At 46.7% G+C, this 23763-nt stretch overlaps 3 protein-coding genes across 3 annotated transcripts; all 3 read left to right on the top strand.

The window, feature by feature from the left end:
• The first annotated feature begins 455 nt into the window (after window positions 1-455).
• PCDHB6 (protocadherin beta 6) lies at window positions 456-3323 on the top strand. Its single transcript, XM_058677582.1, has one exon. It carries the CDS (start codon window positions 783-785, stop codon window positions 3321-3323), a length of 2541 nt encoding a protein of 846 aa, XP_058533565.1. The 5' UTR covers window positions 456-782.
• A 2951-nt stretch (window positions 3324-6274) lies between these two features.
• LOC131482698 (protocadherin beta-14-like) lies at window positions 6275-9082 on the top strand. The gene has a single exon (XM_058677888.1). The coding sequence runs from the start codon at window positions 6527-6529 to the stop codon at window positions 9080-9082; it is 2556 nt and encodes an 851-aa protein (XP_058533871.1). The 5' UTR covers window positions 6275-6526.
• Window positions 9083-18944: 9862 nt separating this feature from the next.
• Window positions 18945-21763, top strand: LOC105941893 (protocadherin beta-7-like). The gene has a single exon (XM_058677427.1). It carries the CDS (start codon window positions 19181-19183, stop codon window positions 21761-21763), a length of 2583 nt encoding a protein of 860 aa, XP_058533410.1. The 5' UTR covers window positions 18945-19180.
• Window positions 21764-23763: the final 2000 nt, after the last annotated feature.

Below are 23763 nucleotides of genomic sequence, written 5' to 3'. Positions count from 1 at the left end.
GGATCCCATACGGGCGCTGGTTCTAATCCCGGCTGCCCCACTTCCCATCAAGCTCCCTGCTTGTGCCCTGGGAAAGCAGTAGAGGACGGCCCAAAGCCTTGGGACCCTGAGCCCATGTGGGCTCCTGGTTTTGGATCAGCACAGCACCGGCCGTTGCGGCTCACTTGGGGAGTGAATCATCGGATGGAAGATCTTCCTCTCTGTCTCTCCTCCTCTCTGTATATCTGACTTTGTAATAAAAATAAAATAAATATTAAAAAAATAATAAACTGTCTACAGTCTGAGTGGGTGCTTCTCAAAGGTGGAGACATATTCAAATGCAGATTTCCATTCAAGAACTGGAGAGAGCCCAGGAATGGGCCTAAAAAGCAGCAGCAGCAAAACCCAGCCTCAACAAGGCTCCCAACATTTTTTTTAAATGCAAGTGGTTCATACACTAATTTTGAGAAATACCAGTTCAACTTAAAAGTGGACTGAACATCGTATCCATCTAAAAACACCCGCTGAAGTTCACATTTTGAACGCATGGTGGCGATGCAAGCTAAGGGAATGAATGGGAGAGCGGAAGTTTCGGTGGACTTCATTTCACCGAGAAGCAGAGGTAAAAATAAACAAGACAGTGCAGCTAAAGCTAAGTTAGAAGTGTCCAGGAGGGCTGTTAGGGCCGGACCCGGTGGAAGAATCGATTGAAAAATCGATAGCAAAGGCATTTCAGAGGGCCCACAGTGGATGGTGACTGTAAGGAGCTGCAAAGGGGTCTTCCTCCAGAATCGGACCAAACAATGGAGATGATGCAAACAAAAGCGCGGCACGACAAAAGGCAAGTGGCAATCCTTATGGTGTTGATGCTGTTGTGGGAGGTGGGTTCAGAATCCATTCAGTACTCAGTACTGGAAGAGACGGAAAGCGGCACGTTTGTGGCCAATCTGACAAAGGATCTGGGACTGGGAGTGGGAGAGCTGGCCTCACGGGGCGCCAGGGTTGTTTTCAAAGGGAACAGACAACCTCTGCAGCTTGATCCGTACACCCATGATTTGCTACTAAATGAGAAATTGGACCGAGAGGAGATGTGTGGCTCCACGGAGCCGTGTGTGCTGCCGTTCCAGGTGTTACTGGAAAATCCCCTGCAGTTTTTTCAGGCTGCCTTGCTGATCAGAGATATAAATGACCACGCCCCGGAGTTTCCTGCCAGAGAGATGGTCCTGAAAATATCCGAAATTACTGCGCCGGGAAAAATATTCCCATTGAAAATGGCACAAGATTTAGACGCAGGCAGCAACAGCCTTCAGAGCTACACGGTGAGCTCCAATGCCCACTTCCACGTTGTCACCCGCAATCGCAGTGACGGCAGAAAATTCCCGGAACTTGTGCTGGACAAGGCGCTAGACCGAGAGGAACAGCCCCATCTCGAACTGACCCTCACCGCGCAGGACGGGGGATCCCCGCCACGGTCTGGGACTGCAAAGATTAAGATCCTGGTGCTGGACAGCAATGACAACGCCCCCGAGTTCGTTCAGGAGCGCTATGAGGCACAGGTCCCAGAAAACAGCCCCCCAGGCTATCGGGTTCTCACCGTTTTTGCCAGAGATTCGGATGCAGGATCCTTTGGGGAGGTGTCTTATGCCCTATTTCAGGTCGATGACGTTAACCAACCCTTTGAAATTGACACAATCACAGGAGAAGTTCGACTGAGAAAGACTATGGACTTTGAGGAATTTCAGTCTTATCACGTGGATATTGAAGCCACAGATGGCGGGGGTCTCACAGGGAAATGCTCTTTATTGGTCAACGTCCTGGATGTGAATGACAACGCCCCTGAACTCATCATGTCATCACTCTTCAGCCCTGTCCCAGAAAATGCCCGAGACATGGTCGTCGCAGTGTTCAGCGTTTCAGATGCAGACTCTGGACGCAATCAGGAAGTGGTTTGTTCTATAGACGACAAACTCCCTTTTTTCCTAAGAGCATCTATGGAAAATTTCTACACCTTGGTAACAGACGGACCACTGGACAGGGAGGCCAGGGCCCACTACACCATCACCATCACAGTCTCAGACCTGGGCACGCCCAGGCTGCAGAGCCAGCACAACGTGACAGTGCACGTGTCCGACGTCAACGACAACGCGCCCACCTTCAGCCAGGCCCTGTACACCCTGTTCGTGCTGGAGAACAACAGCCCCGCGCTGCACATCGGCAGCGTGAGCGCCAGCGACAGGGACGCGGGCGCCAACGCCCAGATCACCTACTCACTGCTCACACAAGACCACACAACGCAGCAGCCACAGCTGCCACAGGGGCAGGAGCAGGGGCAGGCTCAGCCGCAGGTGGACGTGGGCGCGCTAGTGGCCCTGGACGCGGCGAGCGGGCAGCTGTTCGCGCTGCGCGCGCTCGACTACGAGACCCTGCGCACCTTCGAGTTCGGCGTGCGCGCGTCGGACGGCGGGTCTCCGGCGCTGAGCGGCGAGGCGCGCGTGCGCGTGGTGCTGCGCGACGCCAACGACCACGCGCCGCGCGTGCTGTACCCGCCGCGCAACGGCTCAGCGGCGGGCGCGTGCCCCGAGCTGGTGCCGCGCGGCGCCGAGGCGGGCTACCTGGTGAGCAAGGTGGTGGCGGTGGACGGCGACTCGGGCCGCAACGCGTGGCTGTCGTACGAGCTGCTGCAGGCCACGGAGCCCGGGCTGTTCGGCGTGTGGGCGCACAGCGGCGAGGTGCGCACGGCGCGGCCTGTGAGCGAGCGCGACGCGCCGCAGCAGCGGCTGCTGGTGCAGGTGCGCGACCACGGCGAGCCGCCGCTCTCGGCCAGCGTGGCGCTGCACGTGCTGCTGGTGGACGGCTTCTCGCAGCCCTACCTGCCGCGGCCCGACGCGCCGGCGGGGAAGGCGGGCTTGGCGGGACTGGCGGGACTGGCGGGTGTGGGGGGCGAGGCCGGGCAGGCGGAGGCGCTGACGGTGTCGCTGGTGGTGGCGCTGGCGGCGGTGTCTTCTCTGTTCTTGGCGTCTGTGTTGGCGCTGGTGGCCGCGCGGCTGTGTGGGCGTGGCGGTGCTGAGGGTGCTGTGGCGGTGGGGTCTGGGTGTGGGGTGTCTGTGGGCGAGGGCCACTTGTTCCCTGCGGGGGCTGGGTGTGGTGGTGTGGGTCCTCTGGTGGACGTGGGCGGGGCGGGGACGCTGTCTCACAGCTACCAGTATGAGGTGTGTGTGAGTGGAGGGACTGGGACAGGTGAGTTCAAGTTCATGAAGCCAATTGTCCCCAATTTTTCTCCTGAATTTACTGGGATTGAAATAGAGAATAGCCCCAGCATTCGGAATAGCTTCCCATTCAGTTAAGTATTTATCTACTAAACCGTGTTTGTTAGATTTTGAAATCTCTCTATAGTTAGTTATTGATGAACGCTATGATAGTGCTGTGATTTGCTTAGTTTCCTATTTTTTAAATTTTTAATTTAGATACTAAATTCTCTAGTTTTGCTTTATTGTATTGAAACACTTTGCATAAGTTAAACAATTTTAGTTGACAATTGGTTACAGTCATTTCATTATTGCTGTGTTGCAATATTTTAAAATGTACTTTATTTTCATTATCCAGTATTAGCCTAAATTGGGGTGCAAGCCCCAAAATGTGAAACAGTGATGGTAATTAAGTGCTGATGGTGCCATTCAGACACGTGTGTGTCAGTATGGGGCAATAGCGCCAACGTTATTCATGAAAGGACCATTGAAGTGTCAACACATTAAATTAGTTTTAGTGTCATTTATGAGCATGATAGCTTTTAGAGAAACCACCATATCAGTTGCAAATGCTGAATGAATATGTGGTATTGCACTCCAATAATTTTTTAAAAATATATTGCATTTTCTGTGTAAAGGCATGCTAATAGCTTTGTATATTAAAGTATACTTGGAATTACTAAGAACAAATTTTATTCTAAAATTTTGTGGAAATGATTTCCTTTTGCCTTTAAACTCAGTTGTCTTTAATTTTTATTTTCATTATTTTAAAATATTTGTTTATTTATATTGGAAAGGCAAATACGAAATAGGTGCACCAATGAAAAAGATCTCTGTCCACAAGTTCACTCCCCAAGTTGCCGCAATGGTCAGAGCTGAGCTGGAAGGAAGCCCAGAGCCAGGAGCCTTCTCCAAGTCTCCCATTGTGGTACAGGTTCAAAGGCTCTGAGCCATCCTCTGCTGGTTTCCCACACCACAAGTAGGGAGCTGGATGAAAAGCAGGGCAGCTGGGACACAAACTGGTGTTCATATGGGATCCCAGCACTGCGAGGCAAGGATTTTTAAAAAGTTGTATTTGTTTATTTGGACAGGCAGATCAGATTTTACAGAGAGATGAAAAACAAAGAGAAAGATCTTCCATTCCCTGGTTCACTCCCCAAATGGCCAAAATGGCCTGGAGCTGAGCCACTTTAGGAGTTTCTTCCAGATCTGCCACATTGGTTCAGTATCCCAAGGCTTTGGGCCATCCTCTGCTGCTTTCCCAGGTCATAAGCAGGGAACAGCTGGGTTATGAAGTGGAGCCTATATGGGATGCTGGTACAGTCAAGGTGAGGATTTAGTCATTGAACCATTGTTCTGTGCCCAGAGGGTTGTCTTTCAAGCCCATTTTTTCCCCAGGAACTTTTACCATCCCTTTCATATTACTACTTGTTAAATCACCCATTTGCTCTCCTTCAAATCAGAGAATCTGCTCCACTCATCTTTAGTTAAAAACCAAAAATGTTTGAGAAGAAACTTTATCTCCTTGTATTTGTCTAAAAATTGCATAATTTAGAGGTATCGTTTTGTCAAATTCAAGCTTGCAAACTCCTTGTCAAGCTTCTGAGTATGCTGTTAACAGCTGAGTAAGTTATTGATGGCAGATCATTAGCTAGTGTAAGATTTTCCCTTTTGGTACTGTTTAAGCATTTGTCTTTAATAAACACAAATTCCTTGCTCCCACACTTTAGTCCATATTTGGTTTTAGCTGTGTAGGTTGTATTTGTCACATTTTATGAAAAAGATATTTTCCATTGCTTATAGGCAATTTATATTTACATGACAATGGAGTCAATATTTTATGTCCATTCTTAACTGAAATGGAACTAGGCCTACCTAAAAGATATTTGCCTGTGATTTGTTTCCACACAAGTGAACTGAAAAGGATGACTACCAGCTAATTACTTTATTCAGTATATTCACAGATATTTACTCTGGATTCCATCTAACAGGATCCTTCTTCTTTGGAGGGAATTTGCTTCTCCCACTATTCTCGCTCCAACTACACGGTTTCCTTTGGAGCAATGGAGTTTATCCAGTAACCCCATCCCCATAGTCCCCGAGGGTATGTGCAGAGACAGGACCAATGAAGGTAGATCAGAACACTTCCCCCCAAAAAACAGAGTTTTGCCTCTTATCTTCGTGTCTGTAGAAAAGACATTGAATTCTGAGCATATACTGGTTTTTAATAAAAAGAAGTGGGTACTGTACAAGTCTAATAAGTTCTAGTAAAACTCCACTAGGCATTGTACATGTCAGTTTTTGAAGGAAATTGTTTACCAAGAGGCCCAGAGGCTGACAAGAAATCACGTTTTAAGTTTATTTGAGAAGTTATAGGAACATAACAATTTGGGAGTAGAATTTTAAAACCCATAAACTTGTCTAAACAAAAACAAATGAATATTTTTGTAATGTAAATTCTCCAAGAGAAAGAACTTACTGGTATTATCTGGAGAGATACTAAGTAGATATGAATTTACCTCAGCAGAGTTTTAAGAGAAAATAGACCAGGAAGTTATTTCTGATGTCACAACTACTGTTAATTACCTGAACAAGACTTCATAACAGGTGGGAAAAGGGAATTTTTAACATTCTGTGGCCTAAAAATCACGCAATGGGGCCCAGCGTGATTGCCTAGTGGCTAAAGTGCTTGCTTGGGTGCACCAGGATCCCATATGTGTGCTGGTTTGTATCCCGGCTGCTCCACTTCCCATCCAGCTCCCTCCTTGTGACCTGGGAAAGCAGTAGACGACAGCCCAAAGCCTTGGGACCCTGTACCCACCTGGGAGACCCAGAAGAAACTCCTGACTCCTGGCTTTGGACCGACTCAGCTCTGGCCGCTGCGACCACTTGGGGACTGAACCAACAGATGGAAGATCTCTGTCTCTTCTCTGCAAATCTGACTTTCCAATTTAAAAAATCTTTTAAAAAAGTCAGGCAATGCCTTTCAGCTGTTTTAACAAACGTGTTTTAAAATGAAAATTATCTGAAGTTGTAAAGTAGAACGCTTGGTGGCGCTGCAGGCTAAGAAAATGTAAAACATCTCCAGCATCAGCGACTCCTTCCAAGCCAAGCCGTTTTTGGCAGCTTGAAAAGGAAACCTTTTACACTGCTGGAGACACAAGGCTTCAGAGAGGTACCTATTCTCCCGTCAGTCAATGAAAGCAACTCAAGGCGACTAAATTTAGCGGAGTTTGCGTGAAGCAATATTTTCTGTGTGTGCTGTTGAAGACTGCATCTTCAGTCTTTGTCCCTGAGGAACAATGGAGACTCCGTTCCCAAACGCGCTGCAGAAAAGGCAAGTGACCGCCATTATTTTCTCATTACTACTGTGGGAGGTGGGCAGCGCGGCCCTCAAGTATTCCATTCTGGAAGAGAGGGAGAGCGGTTCTCTTATAGCTAACCTAGCAAAAGATCTGGGGCTGGGAACAGGGGAGCTGACCGCGCGGGGTGCCCGGATTCTGTCCAAAGGGAACAAACAGTATTTGGAGTTGGAAGAGAGGAGCGGAACTTTGCTTGTAAAAGAAAAAATGGACCGCGAGGAATTGTGTGGTGACACGAATCCGTGTCTACTGCACTTCCAGGTGTTACTGAAAAACCCTGTGCAATTTATCCAAGGTGAGCTCCAGCTCCAAGACGTCAATGACCACACCCCGGAGTTCACAGAGGAGGAAATCCTACTCAAGATCCTGGAGAGCAGCCGTCCCGGAGCCCTGTTCCCTCTGAAAATAGCTCAGGATGTGGATGTGGGCAGCAACGCGGTTCAGACCTACACCATAGGCGCCAGCTCCCACTTCCACCTTCTCACCCGCAATATCAGCGATGGCTGGAGATACCCGGAGCTGGTGCTGGACAGGGCGCTGGACCGGGAGGAGCAGCCGGAGTTCAGGTTGACCCTCACGGCGGTGGATGGTGGGGTGCCTCCCAGGACTGGGACTTGCCAAGTCCTCATCCTGGTCCTGGATATCAACGACAACGCCCCCGAGTTTGCTCAGCAGCTGTACCAGGTTCAGATCCCAGAGAACAGCCCGCTAGGTTCGCTGGTCGCTGTTGTCGCCGCCAGCGACGCAGATGCTGGGACCTACGGGGAGCTCTCCTACTCACTTTTCCAAGCTTCAACCCAAATCATTCAGGCCTTCGAAATAAACACAGCCACGGGGGAAATTAAATTAAAACGACTATTGGATTTTGAAGAAATTCAGTCTTATCGAGTGGAAATTGAAGCCACAGATGGCGGGGGTCTCACAGGAAAATGCACTGTGGAAGTAGCCGTGACGGATGTTAACGATAATGTACCGGAACTGACCATGTCTTTACTGACCAGTGAGATCCCAGAAAATTCCCCGGAGACATTAGTGGCTGTATTTGGAATTTCAGATGCAGACTCTGGAGACAATGGAAAAACATTTTGTTCCATTCAAGAACATTTACCTTTTCTCCTGAAACACACCACAGACAATTTCTACACCTTGGTAACAGACGGACCTCTGGACAGGGAGGCCAGGGCCCACTACACCATCACCATCACAGTCTCAGACCTGGGCACGCCCAGGCTGCAGAGTCAGCACAACGTGACAGTGCACGTGTCCGACGTCAACGACAACGCGCCCACCTTCAGCCAGGCCCTGTACACCCTGTTCGTGCTGGAGAACAACAGCCCCGCGCTGCACATCGGCAGCGTGAGCGCCAGCGACAGGGACGCGGGCGCCAACGCCCAGATCACCTACTCGCTGCTCACACAAGACCACACAATGCAGCAGCCACAGCCACAGGGGCAGGAGCAGGGGCAGGAACAGGAGCAGGGGCAGGCTCGGCCGCAGGTGGACGTGGGCGCGCTGGTGGCCCTGGACGCGGCGAGCGGGCAGCTGTTCGCGCTGCGCGCGCTCGACTACGAGACCCTGCGCGCCTTCGAGTTCGGCGTGCGCGCGTCGGACGGCGGGTCTCCGGCGCTGAGCGGCGAGGCGCGCGTGCGCGTGGTGCTGCGCGACGCCAACGACCACGCGCCGCGCGTGCTGTACCCGCCGCGCAACGGCTCAGCGGCGGGCGCGTGCCCCGAGCTGGTGCCGCGCGGCGCTGATGCGGGCTACCTGGTGAGCAAGGTGGTGGCGGTGGACGGCGACTCGGGCCGCAACGCGTGGCTGTCGTACGAGCTGCTGCAGGCCACGGAGCCCGGGCTGTTCGGCGTGTGGGCGCACAGCGGCGAGGTGCGCACGGCGCGGCCTGTGAGCGAGCGCGACGCGCCGCAGCAGCGGCTGCTGGTGCAGGTGCGCGACCACGGCGAGCCGCCGCTCTCGGCCAGCGTGGCGCTGCACGTGCTGCTGGTGGACGGCTTCTCGCAGCCCTACCTGCCGCGGCCCGACGCGCCGGCGGGGAAGGCGGGCTTGGCGGGACTGGCGGGACTGGCGGGTGTGGGGGGCGAGGCCGGGCAGGCGGAGACGCTGACGGTGTCGCTGGTGGTGGCGCTGGCGGCGGTGTCTTCTCTGTTCTTGGCGTCTGTGTTGGCGCTGGTGGCCGCGCGGCTGTGTGGGCGTGGCGGTGCTGAGGGTGCTGTGGCGGTGGGGTCTGGGTGTGGGGTGTCTGTGGGCGAGGGCCACTTGTTCCCTGCGGGGGCTGGGTGTGGTGGTGTGGGTCCTCTGGTGGACGTGGGCGGGGCGGGGACGCTGTCTCACAGCTACCAGTATGAGGTGTGTGTGAGTGGAGGGACTGGGACAGGTGAGTTCAAGTTCATGAAGCCAATTGTCCCCAACCTGTTTGGAGAGAATGCACATATGAGTAATGAGGAAAGTACCAACTTTAAGAATCACTCTGTTGTTAGTTAGAAGTCTAAGTATGGTGGAAATATGTTTCTAAGATTTTCATTCACATAGAAGGTGCTTATCCACACATCCGTAATTACTAGTGTGCTGCCATTTCAGCTTAGTGAGTTCTCTAACCTTTCCTCTAGTTTGCTTAGGCATTTCACATGCATGTGTTTTATAGTGCCGATAAACTGTATTGCTCAGATTTTCTTTTCATTGTATTATCAGAATCACCAATGTTTTCAAGGTTCTGATGTTTTAGCTTTTTCTAAAAGATGTTTTTGTTATGATTGAACAAACCATGTTCTGGACTTTCTGATTGTGCTTACCATGATTCTAACCCTACTGTGAATGCTGATTTTTAATCATGTAAGTTGTTGCCTTTATGTTGTTTTGTGGCCACTCTTGTCTTTACTCTAAACAAACCAGTATTTACTTGGGTCTTGTTTTCTAAAATAAGTAATTTTTCTCAGAAAGTAGAATATCTCTTTTATTCTATGTGATTCAATTCCTGTTACATGAAAGAGTTGGTCGATCTGTGACTGCTTATCCATAATAAATGGTATGGTATGTAAATTCTGACTATTGTTCTTTAAAAATAAGACAGAGCAAGCCTAACGAGGCCAGGTCTGTGAGGCTCATCAGGTGATCCACCACGTAGGACCCTGTGTCCCATGTGGAAGTGCCTGATATTGTCCTGGCGATTGTGCCTGGGAAGGCAAAGTGTAGTGGCCCAACTGTTTGAATCTCTGTCATCCAAATGGGAGGCCTGGGTGGATTAGGAGGCTCCAAGGTTCTGCTCAGTCCATCCCTAGCTACTGTGTGCGTTTGGGGATTGAGTCAGTGTGTGGAAAGTCTGTCTCTCCCACACTCATCCCCACCTGCCTCTGTTACTCTGCCTTGTAAACACATAAATCTCCGAGAAAGGGAAACTTTAAGAGCAGGCTTTTCACCGGGAAACTAAGACACAATTTGGGACACCTACATCCTAATCAGAATGCCTGGACTGGAATACCAGCCCCACTGCTAATTTCTGCTAATGCAAATCCTGGAAGATAGCAGGTAATGGCTCAAGTGTTGGGGTCCTGGGCAGCATGCGGGGAACTGCAACAGTGTTTTAGGCTCCAGCTTTGATGGCCCAGCCCCGTTGTTGCAGGCATTTGGAAAGTGAACCAAAAGTTGGAAGACCTAACTCTCTGATTTTATTGATTTATTTTAAACATTTATTTCATTTTTATTGGAACGTCAGATATACAGAAAGAAGGAGAGGGCGGGGGAGGGAATCTTCCTTCCATTGACTCACTCCCCAAGCAGCTGCAATGGCCGGAGCTGAGCCAAATCAAAGCTAGAAGCCAGGAGCTTCTTCCGGGTCTCCCACACGGGTGCAGGGTCCCAAGGACTTGGGTCATCCTCAACTAATTTCCCAGGCCACAGGCAGGGAGCTGCATGGGAAGTGGGGCCGCCGGAATTAGAACTGGCACCTATATGGAATCCTGGTGCGTGCAAGGCAAGGACTTTGGTAGCTAGGCTACTGCACCAGGCCCAAGTCTCTGGTTTTAAAAACTACTAAAATATGGTAATACATAGTCACATGACTCAAACAGTCCAAAAAAGAAAGCAAGTCAATGTTGTACCATTCAGTCTAAATATTTTTAAACTATTTATGTGGATGCATAAATGAATGCATTGACACATGGAAATATTTTATAAAATAGATCTATAATAAAATCGATATCTCCTAAGTCTTTCAGATTGATCATAATAAATTAAAATGTGAAGGGATGAAACTTGCTTCAGTTTAGACAAATCACTGTAAGGCTAAAAAAGGTTGTGATTCATGTTAAGATATTAGTATCTCCTACCTACTCCCTACCTACATGTTTGTGGTTTTCGTCTATGGTTCCTCATAAACACTCATGATTACTTTGAAGGGGAAGATTCTCATTTCTTATTTAAAAATTTTTAAACTCACAAAATGCTAGTTTTTAAAATGTCATTCAAAGGTGACTTCTCAGTAGTAAGTCCCTTAGATTTGGGGGGTACTTTTCCTTATTTAATTTTTTAAAAAAGATTTGTTTATTTTTATTGGAAAGTCAGATATACAGAGAGGAGGAGAGAGAGAGAAGAAGATCTTCCATCCTTTGATTCACTCCCCAAGGGGCCACAACGACAAGAGCTGAAGCAATCCAAAGCCAGGAACCAGGAGCTTCTTCCGGGCCCCAGGCTTTGGGCCATCCTCAACTGCTTTCCCAGGCCACAAGCAGGGAGCTGGATGGGAAGCAGGACCGCCATAACACGAACCATATGGGATCCCAGCACATGCAAGGCGAAGACTTTGCCACTAGGCTACCACATCAGGCCCCTTACTTAATATTATGTAATATTTTTTATTTAATAAGCACTGATGACTGCTAGTGCAATGCTTTATGAATTCTTTACTGCATTTGTATTTGTACTTTTAGCTAGGTATGAAATAAGAATGTCAATCTGTTTCCCTCAAAACCTTGCAAATATTCCCAGTGTTTTTTATATTAAATGTTGCCCTGGGGGCTGTTGGGAGCTTGTGTCCTTCACCTTTAAGGTAATATACTTCGTCCCTGGCATTTATTATCTTTGTCAAGTTATATCTTAATTGTGGCAATAATCACTGTTTTCTAATTTTAGTGCAATACTCTTTTAATCTGTTCCTTTCATATAGTCTCAAGTATTAGCATTGTTTAAAATTTGGAAGCATAACTAGATTTAAAATCTAATGCTTCTGATATCTCAAGTCTGTCTGGACCTATCTCTATTTTGTTATGGTATCTTATTATTCATATTGTCTTTGCCTCTTTGTGTGACTCACATGGTTGATTGGCCTTGAAAAATAATGTGTATGGTGTCTGCCAATAATAGACTACATGTTCCATGTTTCAAAATGGATTTAAATTTGTTTAAGCCAGGATAGTGGAAACATTATCAGCTGACAGACCATCACAGCCAATTTATGGCTTCAGGTTGCTTGTAACTCAAAGTATACAATTCTAATTACAAGTATGCATGTGGACATATCTGAAACTAAGACTTCTTAATCATATTTTTATTTTTTATTTTCTATCTACAATGGTATGGAGCTGAGTAAGAGGGCAGGTTTAAATTTATTGGGCTTTTCACTGTGTTTTCACTGCACATGCAAACACCTTAAGAGTCCCTTGATGCGGAGCAGGTTGTTCTAGACTACGCTGCAGCTTTAACTGCTCCTGCGTCTTGGTTTATATTTAATGCCATGTAGTTTTGATCAAAGCCTAAGAACAAATACTTTTAGTTTTCCTGAAGCATAAAGTCTTTCCCCCCTGGTAAGTCACTTCATCATGGGCTTCCATCAAAAACTGGGCTCTTCCACTGTGCTTTCTACAATGTTTTCTTTAGCTCTTGTTTTAAAAAGCTTTGTCCACTATTGCTTGTTTCCACAGGAAGGTTATCTGAACTGTCTGTCCCTTCATTTTTCAAAATGGAAGTTCAGTTTGAAGATTCATCTTTTTATCATTTCAGTGATGCTGTTTAGGCTACTTCAGGGAATCTAGTACTCATTTAGTTGTGTATTCTCCAAAAAATCCCAGTGTTCTCCCTTCTCTCCTGCACAGTAATATTTTGATAGAGAGGGCTCTTTATCTTATGGACCTTGGAAAATAAATGTTGAATACATTTCAGTTTTTATCATTTCATTAAGTGAGATTTAAAACTATGATAAAGTATTTTATTTATTTTTACAAAAATCTCATTATTTACTCTATTTGGTAAATTGCTTTGTCCACCTAAGTCATTTGGAATGTGTGAGCCAATTTTTATCTCTTAAAATGTAGGATATAGGAGTGGGTATTGTGGGACAGAGAATGAAGCCACTGCTTGGAGTCCTGGCATTCCATATCAGTGTGCTACTTCAACTCTTGGCTGTTCTGATTTCAACTTAGCTTCCTGCTAATGCATTCTGGGATACAGCAGCGGATGGTTAAAGGGCTTGGGAGCTCTGCTACCCATGTGGGAGACAAAGATGGACTTTTGTGTTCCTGAGTTGGGCCTGTCCCAGCCCTGGCCTTTTTAGGTATTTGTGGAGTGAGCCAATTGATGGAAAATCAATTCATATTCTCTCTCATTCTCTTTCTCCCTCTCCTTTTACTTTGTGTTTCAAGTAGATGGAACTAAACTTTTAAAAAAACTAAATGTAGGCTCTAATATTGAGCCTTTTCCATTTTTGTTCACAATTTTGACTTGCGTTACATGCTAAGGAAGAAGTACAGGCTACGATTCAGCTTCTGGGTATTTTTAATACATATGTTACAAGTAGGTATTGGCCTGGCAGTTAAGATGTCTACATCCCATGGCAGAGCACCTGGGTTTGATTCCTGCTCTGGGTGCTGACTCTAGCTTTCTGCCAGTGCAGATCCTGGGTGGCAGCAATTGTGCAAACTGTAGAATTTCTGCACTTGTATGGGAAATCTTATTGTGTCTGCTCCTTCCTCCTGACACAGCCATTGTAGAAATTTAAGAAGTGAATCACTGGATGACAGCTCTCTCTGTCTTTCCCTCTGCGTCTAAAATACACCAAATATTTATCATCCATCCATCTTATCTATCTTTATCATCTATATATCTAGATATATTTGGCGGTTTGGAGAAGCAACTTTAATTTGTCTCTTTCTATTGCTTCACTAATCAAAACTTGAAAAAATATGAGGGTGTATAGAATAATAACATAGAAGACAATAGAGAAGGATTTTAAAAGTTAGCTAGCAGATGGATGATGTAGTTGGTCTGACAAACCAACTAAAAAGTCTTATGGGAAAAAACTAAGAACTTTTAGAGGAATCCAGTTCATCTGCACTAGACATTCTAATGTGGCCAAAAGGGCATGAGAATCAAGTAAGACAGACTCTGTTGGGAGACATTTTTGTGGTGCATCAGGTTAGATCTCTGTGGAACTGGCATCCCATAGGAGCACCAGTTCCAGAAATGGCTATTTCACTTCCAATCCAGCTCCTTGCTAGTGCACTTGGGAAAAGCAGTGCAAGATAGCTCAATTTCCTGGGCCTGCACACCATATGGGACCAGGATGGTGTTTTGGGTTCCTGGTTTCAGCTAGTTGTTGACATTTAGAAACTGAATTAGTAGTTGGAAAATCTCTATAATGCTGTCTTTTCAAATACATTGTTTTTTAGATTTATTTTATTTTCATTACAAAGTCAGATATACTGAGAGGAGGAGAGATAGAGAGGAAGTGGAGCTGCCGGGATTAGAACCAGCGGCTATATGGGATCAAGGCGAGGACCTTAGCCACTAGGCCACGCTGCCGAGCCCCAAATACATTTTTTAAGCATTGTGTTAAAACTGCCTGGGAAACAGTAAACCTTCCAGTAAGATCACATTTCTTTCATCCCAATCACTGCATAACCTGCCACCTGGATCCTAACAGAAATATGGATAGTTTTCCCTTAAAAAAATTTTATGTTTTTGAAAGGCAGACTGACAAAGAGAGAGATAGTGAGAAATCTTCCATCCACTGGTTTCACTTCTTAAATGGTTGCAATGGCTAGACCGGGCTAAGCCAAGAACTGCATTTGGATTTCCCAAATGCATGGCAGGCACTGAACTACCTGAACCATTGCTTGCTGCTTTCCCAGCCGCATTAACCTGAAATTGGATTGTTAGCAGTCCTCCACACTAGCACTCTGATGCGGAATGCAGGCATAGTAAGTACAGCATAACATACTGTGCTGCACCAGCCCTGTTGTTTTCTTATGAGTGCAAAAAGAGAGAGTAATACGGGTAGAGAAAAGTAAGAAACCAACTGAATTCTGAATGCTAATGGTTTGTTACAATGCTATGGTATCATTAGAACAACTGAGACATTTCAGTTCTCCTCTTGTAAACATGAAAGATTTCAGTCCCAATTATTTTAAATTGTGTGTGGCTATGTAGTATCCTTTGGCCAACAAAGTGTGAGAAGTGACATATATCACCTTTGTGCTGACGTTTTTGAAGACCTACATATGTAAACAGTTTAACACATTGAGTCTTCCGACTACAGTATTCATTGAAGAAGCAAATCATCTAGTATGTTAAACTATTGAGATCTGGGAAGAGTGTTTGTTATTAAAGTATAACCTAGTCTCACCGATGCAAATCTCTAGTCTTTCCTTCCACTCTATCCTTTACTTGATTTAATCCACAACTTTTTCTTCTATGTAAGAGATTTTAAAGCCTCGTAACCTGACCAGTTTGGGTATAAAGACCTAATCACATCGAACCATTAATTTAGCCATTTCATGAGCAGTGAAGACCAAAATGGACAAACACTACAAAACCAAGAGTTATTCAGCACTTTAGCCTGCCAAACTGAAATAAGAATAAACACCTAAGAAATTTTCCAGAAAGAAAAATCAGAGGCTGGTACCATAGCTCTCAACAGGCTAATCTTCCACCTTCAAGCACTGGCACTCATATGGGCACCAGTTCGTGTCCCAGCTGTTCCACTTCTGATCCAGTTTCCTGCATATGGCCTAGGAAAGCAGCAGAGGTTGGCTCAGGTCCTTGATCCTCTGTACCCATATGGGAGACCCAGACAAAGCTCCTGGCTTTGGATCTTCTCAGCTTTGTCATTCTGGCCATTTGGGAAGTGAACCAGCAGATGGAAGATCTTTTTCTCTGTCCTTCCTTCTCTCTGTAAATCTGCCATCCAAGCAAAAATAAATCTTTAAAAGGAGATATAAATAAACTAAATGTTAGTCAACAGATTAATCAATAAAGAAAATGTTTTTATAGTTAAACAAAATACTGTTCTTAAAAAAAGAAAACTAGAATAAAAACAAAGCAAGGATTAAAAAAGGAGAAAATTGAAAAATTTCAGAAAAAATACTTGCAAACCTAATATTAATATCACCAGATGAAAAAAACGTTCTTGCAACTAAGAGGTAATACAAAAGGAGAACTGGGACCCAGTGCGTTAGACTAGCAGCTAAAGTCCTCACCTTGCATGTACTGGGATCCCATATGGGTGCCGGTTCTAATCCCGGCAGCCCCACTTCCATCCAGCTCACTGCCTGTGGCCTCGGAAATTAGTTGAGGATGGCCCAAAGCCTTGGGACCCTGCACCCGTATGAAAGAACCAGAAAAAAACTCCAGGCTCCTGGCTTGGGATTGGCTCAGCTCCAGCTGTCGTGGTCACTTGGGGAGTGAATCATCAGATGGAAGATCTTCCTCTCTGTCTCTCTTCCTTTCTGTATATCTGACTTTCTAATAAAAAGAAGAACTGTTGCAATTGGCATGGTACACTTTGGATGCCCCTATCCCATATCAAAGTGAAGGTTTGCATCCAGACTACTTCATTTCTGATCCAGCTTCCTGCTGACTTACCCAGGAAGTAGCAGGTAATGATCCAAGTCCTCAGGTCCCTGCTACCCACATGGAAACTTCTAATGGAGTTCCTGACTCCTGGCTTCAGCTTCATCTAAGCATTGAACCACTACTGGACGGAAGATTCTCCCTCTCTCCCTTTCAAATAATTTTGTTTAAAAAGGGCTCTTTGAAGGAATTGCATAATAGAGAAATGAAAGTCTATAAAAGAGCATAAAGCTAAAGTCAAGAAAATATACTACGAGTATTGCAAAAATAAATCTTACACAACAAGAGGGAAAAAACCATCAATAAGGAAAGTAGAAGAGCAAAACAGAGATGCAACATGTGAGCTACACGGATTCAACAAGGGGAGGGGATTCTCAGCCAAGTAATTGAAGAGAATTTTCAAGAACTCAAGGAGATTAGTACAATTCTTCATGTGTACTGTACCATGCATGAAACATAAGCTGAAACCAAACTCTTTACTTTTAAAATGTTTGCTATAATGAGAAAGAAACCTGCAAGAAGTAGTAAAAATGCAAGCCAAATAAGAATAAGAAACATTAGCTTCAGACATCTTAATACATTGGTTTAGGTGATTTATTAATATGATGTTAAAATTTTTAAACAAAAATTATTTCTATTCTAAATTCCTATACCCAAACTTCCAATAAAGTTTTTTGATAGAATAAAGATATTTTAATGTTTTGAGATTGCAAGGAGATTTAATTCTCATATACCTCCTGGAAACTATTGGTGGAAGATGCCTAACAAAATGAGACTAGACTGAAACACAGATGAAATGGAAACTGGAAGCTCTAAAACAGGGCAAGGATGGAAGTGAATGAGTACGCAGGCGGTGCGGGAGATGACATGACACCTGGCTCATGCAGAGCAAGCAACAAGTAATGTGGCATGACTGAAGTGTCAGGAACTTTGAAGAATATTATCAGCAGGTCTTCTAATACTGGATTATATTTTTGATCAGATGAATCTATTAGAAGATGTAACATATTAAAGCCCTAGAGCGAGCAGAGGGAGATAAACATATAACATTCAATCAATGGGAATCTCAACCAGAATAAAAGGTAAAAAGAATGCCAAGAAGGAAAGCAAAGGAAAGTTCCAGAGTGAATCCTGTGCATCAGGTATAGAAACCCGCCACCCAAATTCAACAAAAATTGATGTTTCCAAAGGAATGAAAATAACCATGTAGAAAATTGTAAAAAAAAAAAAAAACCCACAAAAACATGGCACTGGAAATATGGGAAGAATAAGTGATAGGCTAAGGAAAATCATTAAAGTTAAAGGGCAACATGATTACTCGGTTCAAGAAAAAAACCAAGAGCGCACAGTAACCACACAAAGGTGTTCCAAATATGTTTCAATCAAAAGAATGCTTGAAGGGGCCAGAATTTAATCCAACATACTAAGGAATCATGAGGATAAGGCCTCGCCTTATTAAGTCAATATACACCAGAATACAGGTTGAAAGTAGAAGAAATAACTGAAAAAAAATTTTTTTTTATAATGGCTACCACTTGGGAGAGGAACTGGGAAAAGTGAAAAGAAAACCTTCTCACAAGACTCCGTGTCATTTGATTTTTTCACCAAGATCACATATTGTTTTGGAAAAAAATGTATTTTGAAATACCAGCAAAACACAATTCTTGTAAATCTCACCAAAATAAAAATTTTTAGCATTACTAATGAGAGCAGAAATATAACTAAATACAAATCATATGCTGAAAATATGCCAAGAAACTTTCATGAGTGGGCACTTAGCCCAACAGTTAAAATGCTTGCAAATGCCCACTTCTACATCAGAGCAGCAGGACTCATTCTTGGCTCCTAACTCCAACTTCCTACTACTCAGTCCTGGGGACAATGGTGATGCTTCAAGCAATTGGGCTGCTGCCACCCACGTGCAAGACCCGATCTGAATTTCTAGCTCAGGATTCTCAGCATTTGGGGAACAAATAAGTGACTGGGATCTCTCTGTGTCTCTCCATAAGTAAACTTTGAGTATAGAAATTTGTGAACTATGCAAAATGCATTCTTAAATAGAACACAAATTACTTAAATAGGAAACAGGAACTGAACAAATGATTAATCAAAGGAAAATGGAAAAGTGGCTTACCTGAGTCTGTGGCTGCACTAAGGTGGACCTTGGAAAGATTTTCTCAACCCTGGAGCCGCGAAGCAAACAACTCAGAACTATCAAAACGACTCAACAGGAGAATGTATTCTTCAGATTCTCTTGGGATTTTGGTGGGGAGCAAGAGTTTAATTTCCTATCCCTGAATTTAAGAGAGTAGATTTGTTTCCATGTGGCTTCAGATGCCAGAGAGGAAAGTGCTATACCGCCACTTAACTAGCGTTACTGTGATCATTGAGGGGAAAGATGGAACAAAACAACAAAGACTGAGAAAAGCCACTTCGGCCACGGAGTCCCTCTGATCTCACCATGTTTCTGTTCTATTCTTGAGAATGGGAATAACATCCACTAGACGCAAGGTGGCGCTGTTGACTAAAAAGAGAAAAAATTAGCCAAGGAAGCGGACTGATTGAGGCGACCTGCCACAGAAAGGAAGAAGGAAGCCATTACAAGGGAGTGAGGGAACAGCGGGGAATTCCGTCTCTCCTTCATAGCTGTTACCCCTCACTATTCTAAGGATTCGGTGGCTGTCATTTTACTGAACCACTAGAGGCCAAGAAGGAGTGTTTCTGAGACTGATACTGGGAGGAATGGAGGCTGGAGCGCAGGCGGCCGCGCCCAAGAGGCAAGTCCTACTTCTTTGTGTATTTCTGGGGATGTCCTGGGCTGGCGCGGATCTGCTCCGGTATTCTGTGGCCGAGGAGACTGAAAAAGGCACCTCTCTGGCCAACCTGGCAAAAGACTTGGGGCTGGATGTGGGGAAGTTGTCTGCCCGGGGTGCTAGAATTGTCTCAGATCCGCACCTGCACGTTGTGCTGCTCAATTTGCTTACCGGGGATTTACTTCTAAATGAGAAGCTGGATCGCGAGGAGCTGTGCGGCTCCTCAGAGCCCTGTGTGCTGCCGTTCCAGTTGTTGTTGGAACAGCCTTTTGAGATTGTCCCTGCTGAGCTAAGGGTCACAGACATCAATGATCACTCTCCGGCATTTCCACATGAAGAGATTCCTCTGAAAATCCTGGAGAGCGCCGCGCCAGGGGCGGCCTTTCTCCTGGAGTGCGCCCAGGACCCGGACGTGGGAACCAACAGCCTGAGCAACTACACCGTTAGTGCCAATGCCTATTTCCATGTGAACGTCCTTGGTGATGGAGAGGGAGGCATCCTTCCCCAGCTGATACTGGATCAAGTGTTGGACCGGGAGGAGGTGTCAGAGCTCAATGTAACACTCACAGCCATGGACGGTGGTTCTCCTCCCCGGTCCGGTACCTCCCGGGTGCGCATTCAAGTGGTAGACATAAATGACAATGCGCCCGAATTTGGGCAGTCTCTCTACAAGGTGCAGGTACCCGAGAAGAGCCTCACCGGTTCGGTCGTTGTCGCCGTATCAGCTAGAGATTTGGACACTGGAAGTTATGGGGAAGTAGTCTACACGTTGTTTTACCCCACTGAAAGAGTTCTCCAAACGTTTCAAATCAACTCAGCCTCTGGCCATCTTCTTCTTAAAGCCCAGTTGGACTATGAGGCAATCCAAACTTATACCCTGACTATTAAAGCGCAAGACGGCGGAGGACTATTTGGAAAATGTACTGTTGTGGTTGATGTGACAGATATCAATGATAACGCACCAGACCTGATCATGTCATCGGTAACCAGTCCAGTGCCAGAAAACTCACCAGAGACCGTGGTAGCTGTTTTCAGGATTAGAGACAGAGATTCCGGGAGCAACGGGAAAATGGTGTGCTCCATCCAGGAAGATCTCCCTTTTGTCCTGAAACCATCTGTAGAGAATTTCTATACCCTGGTAACAGACGGATCATTGGACAGGGAGGCCAGGGCCCACTACACCATCACCATCACAGTCTCAGACCTGGGCACGCCCAGGCTGCAGAGCCAGCACAACGTGACAGTGCACGTGTCCGACGTCAACGACAACGCGCCCACCTTCAGCCAGGCCCTGTACACCCTGTTCGTGCTGGAGAACAACAGCCCCGCGCTGCACATCGGCAGCGTGAGCGCCAGCGACAGGGACGCGGGCGCCAACGCCCAGATCACCTACTCGCTGCTCACACAAGACCACACAACGCAGCAGCCACAGCTGCCACAGGGGCAGCCGCAGGGGCAGGGACAGGAGCAGGGGCAGGCTCAGCCGCAGGTGGACGTGGGCGCGCTGGTGGCCCTGGACGCGGCGAGCGGGCAGCTGTTCGCGCTGCGCGCGCTCGACTACGAGACCCTGCGCGCCTTCGAGTTCGGCGTGCGCGCGTCGGACGGCGGGTCTCCGGCGCTGAGCGGCGAGGCGCGCGTGCGCGTGGTGCTGCGCGACGCCAACGACCACGCGCCGCGCGTGCTGTACCCGCCGCGCAACGGCTCAGCGGCGGGCGCGTGCCCCGAGCTGGTGCCGCGCGGCGCCGAGGCGGGCTACCTGGTGAGCAAGGTGGTGGCGGTGGACGGCGACTCGGGCCGCAACGCGTGGCTGTCGTACGAGCTGCTGCAGGCCACGGAGCCCGGGCTGTTCGGCGTGTGGGCGCACAGCGGCGAGGTGCGCACGGCGCGGCCTGTGAGCGAGCGCGACGCGCCGCAGCAGCGGCTGCTGGTGCAGGTGCGCGACCACGGCGAGCCGCCGCTCTCGGCCAGCGTGGCGCTGCACGTGCTGCTGGTGGACGGCTTCTCGCAGCCCTACCTGCCGCGGCCCGACGCGCCGGCGGGGAAGGCGGGCTTGGCGGGACTGGCGGGACTGGCGGGTGTGGGGGGCGAGGCTGGGCAGGCGGAGGGGCAGGCGGAGGCGCTGACGGTGTCGCTGGTGGTGGCGCTGGCGGCGGTGTCTTCTCTGTTCTTGGCGTCTGTGTTGGCGCTGGTGGCCGCGCGGCTGTGTGGGCGTGGCGGTGCTGAGGGTGCTGTGGCGGTGGGGTCTGGGTGTGGGGTGTCTGTGGGCGAGGGCCACTTGTTCCCTGCGGGGGCTGGGTGTGGTGGTGTGGGTCCTCTGGTGGACGTGGGCGGGGCGGGGACGCTGTCTCACAGCTACCAGTATGAGGTGTGTGTGAGTGGAGGGAGTGGGACAGGTGAGTTCAAGTTCATGAAGCCGATTATCACAAATTTGCAGAATAACTCCCCAAAAATAGCAATGGAAGAACATGCAAACTTTAGTAGTGACTTTGATTTCAGCATGCAGTTACAATAATCGCTCTAACTATTCTGTATTATACATCTTTTTGTAAGTTCAAAGCTTAGGTGTTTTGTAAAGTGATGATGAACTTTTAAGTTATGCTGAATTTTGAGCTGGGATGGTGTTTACTTTATGACCATGTCAGGATGATTGCTGCTCAAACGTACCTTTCAAATACGTCTGAGGTCATTAGTTTTACAAACACTTGTTGTAGAATAGCTTAGAGAACATTGAAGGAGAAGAACTAATTCTACAGTACATGTGTGTCTTTGTGAGTTTCCTTAGTGGTTGTTAAACTAGAGCTGTAATGGTCCTTCTCTCACACTGCATTCCACCCAGGAAGGGACCAGAACTTGTGCAGTGGGAATGTCTGGGTCTTGCTTTTCTTGTTCTTTATTCAGATTTGTTTTCACTTAAACGATTACATAAATGTGATTGTCTTCCTTAACTTATCAGCGTTGCTGAGTAATCGTTTCAATTCTATTTCCAAAAAATTTCACTGATGTTCAAAGTTGTAAGAACTGTCGCTTGCATGTGTCCCGTGAGGTGAAGTAGCATGGCAATGATATTGGCTTTTCACCTTTAAAAGTACTGACCCCTGTGACAAAAACTGCAGGGGCAATAGCCATTCACCTTCTCCATCTTCTCTTCAAAATCCAACTTTATTTGCTCCATTAATACTCTTGATCAAAAGATGCCATTCTCCCCACATCGTTGGTGGTTAAAACTTGGACACATGACAGGTTGTAGTCAATGAGATGTTTGCTCAGATTTTACAGGAGACATGTAAGAAGACTTCGTAAATGGTTATGATTCATCCAGGAAGAGGTCTCCCTCTTCCCTCTTTACCTGCTCCCTGCTGCTTGGCACGCTTCTGGCATGGCTAGTGTACACACAGCCACATGGGACACTGATTACGGAAACCATGAACGAGGACTGTCCACACATAATAAACAAACATAAAGGACACAAAGGCTGCTGGTAGCCACGGGTTTATCATCATCCTTTGATGATCCACATTTGAGTTTTTTTAATTGAGAAAACTGTATTTATTTAGCTTAGATATTGCCAGTAGGAGCTAATCATGACTCTTTAACAGATAAAAGTTTTAGCAACATATATATATATAGTAAAATGCATAAATATTTATTTATTTTTTGTAAAGATGTTCTCTCTTTTTTAGATTTATTTTATTTTTATTACAAAGTCAGATATACAGAGAGGAGGAGAGACAGAGAGGAAGATCATCTGGGTACAGAGTCTCAAGGCTTTGGGCTGTCTTCCACTGCTTTCCCAGGCCACAAGCAGGGAGCTGGATGGAAAGTGGAGCAACAGGGATTAGAACTGGCATCCATATGGGATCCTGGGGCACACTCAAGGCGAGGACTTTGGCCGCTAGGCCACACGGCCGGGCCCTAAAATGCATAAATCTTAAGCGTACAGCATAATCTGATTTTTTCAAAGCTTTTTATTTCTTTTTAAGTTTGATTGATTGGAAAGATGGAGTTACAGAAAAAGACCAAGAGACAATGAGAGATAGAGATCTTGGCTGCTTATTCACTTTCCAAGTGGTGGCAACAGTCAGAGCTGGGCTGAGACAAAGTGAGGGGCCAGGAGCTTCAACTGAATCCCCCCTATGGTTGCAGGCACCCAAGTATTTACGCCACTTTAAAGTTTTATTTATTTATTTATTTGAAAGGCTGATTTACAGATAGAGGGTCTTCCCACCGCTGGTTCATTTCCCAAATAGCCATAACAGCCGGAGCTGAACTGATCCAAAGGTAGGAGCCTCTTTTGGGTCTCTCACATTGGTGCAGGGTCCCAAAGACTTGGGTCATCCTCCACTGATTTCTCAGGCCATGAGCAGGGAGCTAGATGGGAAGTGGAGCAGCTGAGACATGAACTGATGCCCATGTGGCATCCAAGCACCACAGGGTGAAGGATTAGCCTGTTAAGCCAGTACCTCTGTTGAACCATATTCTGCTGGTTTCTCAGTCACATTCTCAAGAGAATTG

The sequence above is a fragment of the Ochotona princeps genome, chromosome 19 (assembly GCF_030435755.1).
Source record: "Ochotona princeps isolate mOchPri1 chromosome 19, mOchPri1.hap1, whole genome shotgun sequence".
Classification (NCBI taxonomy): Eukaryota; Metazoa; Chordata; class Mammalia; order Lagomorpha; family Ochotonidae; genus Ochotona; species Ochotona princeps.
This window is presented reverse-complemented; position numbering and strand designations above follow the sequence as displayed.

Excerpts from the sequence above, each read along its gene's own strand:
- PCDHB6 (XM_058677582.1), top strand. The coding sequence starts at position 783 with ATGGAGATGATGCAAACAAAAGCGCGGCACGACAAAAGGCAAGTGGCA.
- LOC131482698 (XM_058677888.1), top strand. The coding sequence starts at position 6,527 with ATGGAGACTCCGTTCCCAAACGCGCTGCAGAAAAGGCAAGTGACCGCC.
- LOC105941893 (XM_058677427.1), top strand. The coding sequence starts at position 19,181 with ATGGAGGCTGGAGCGCAGGCGGCCGCGCCCAAGAGGCAAGTCCTACTT.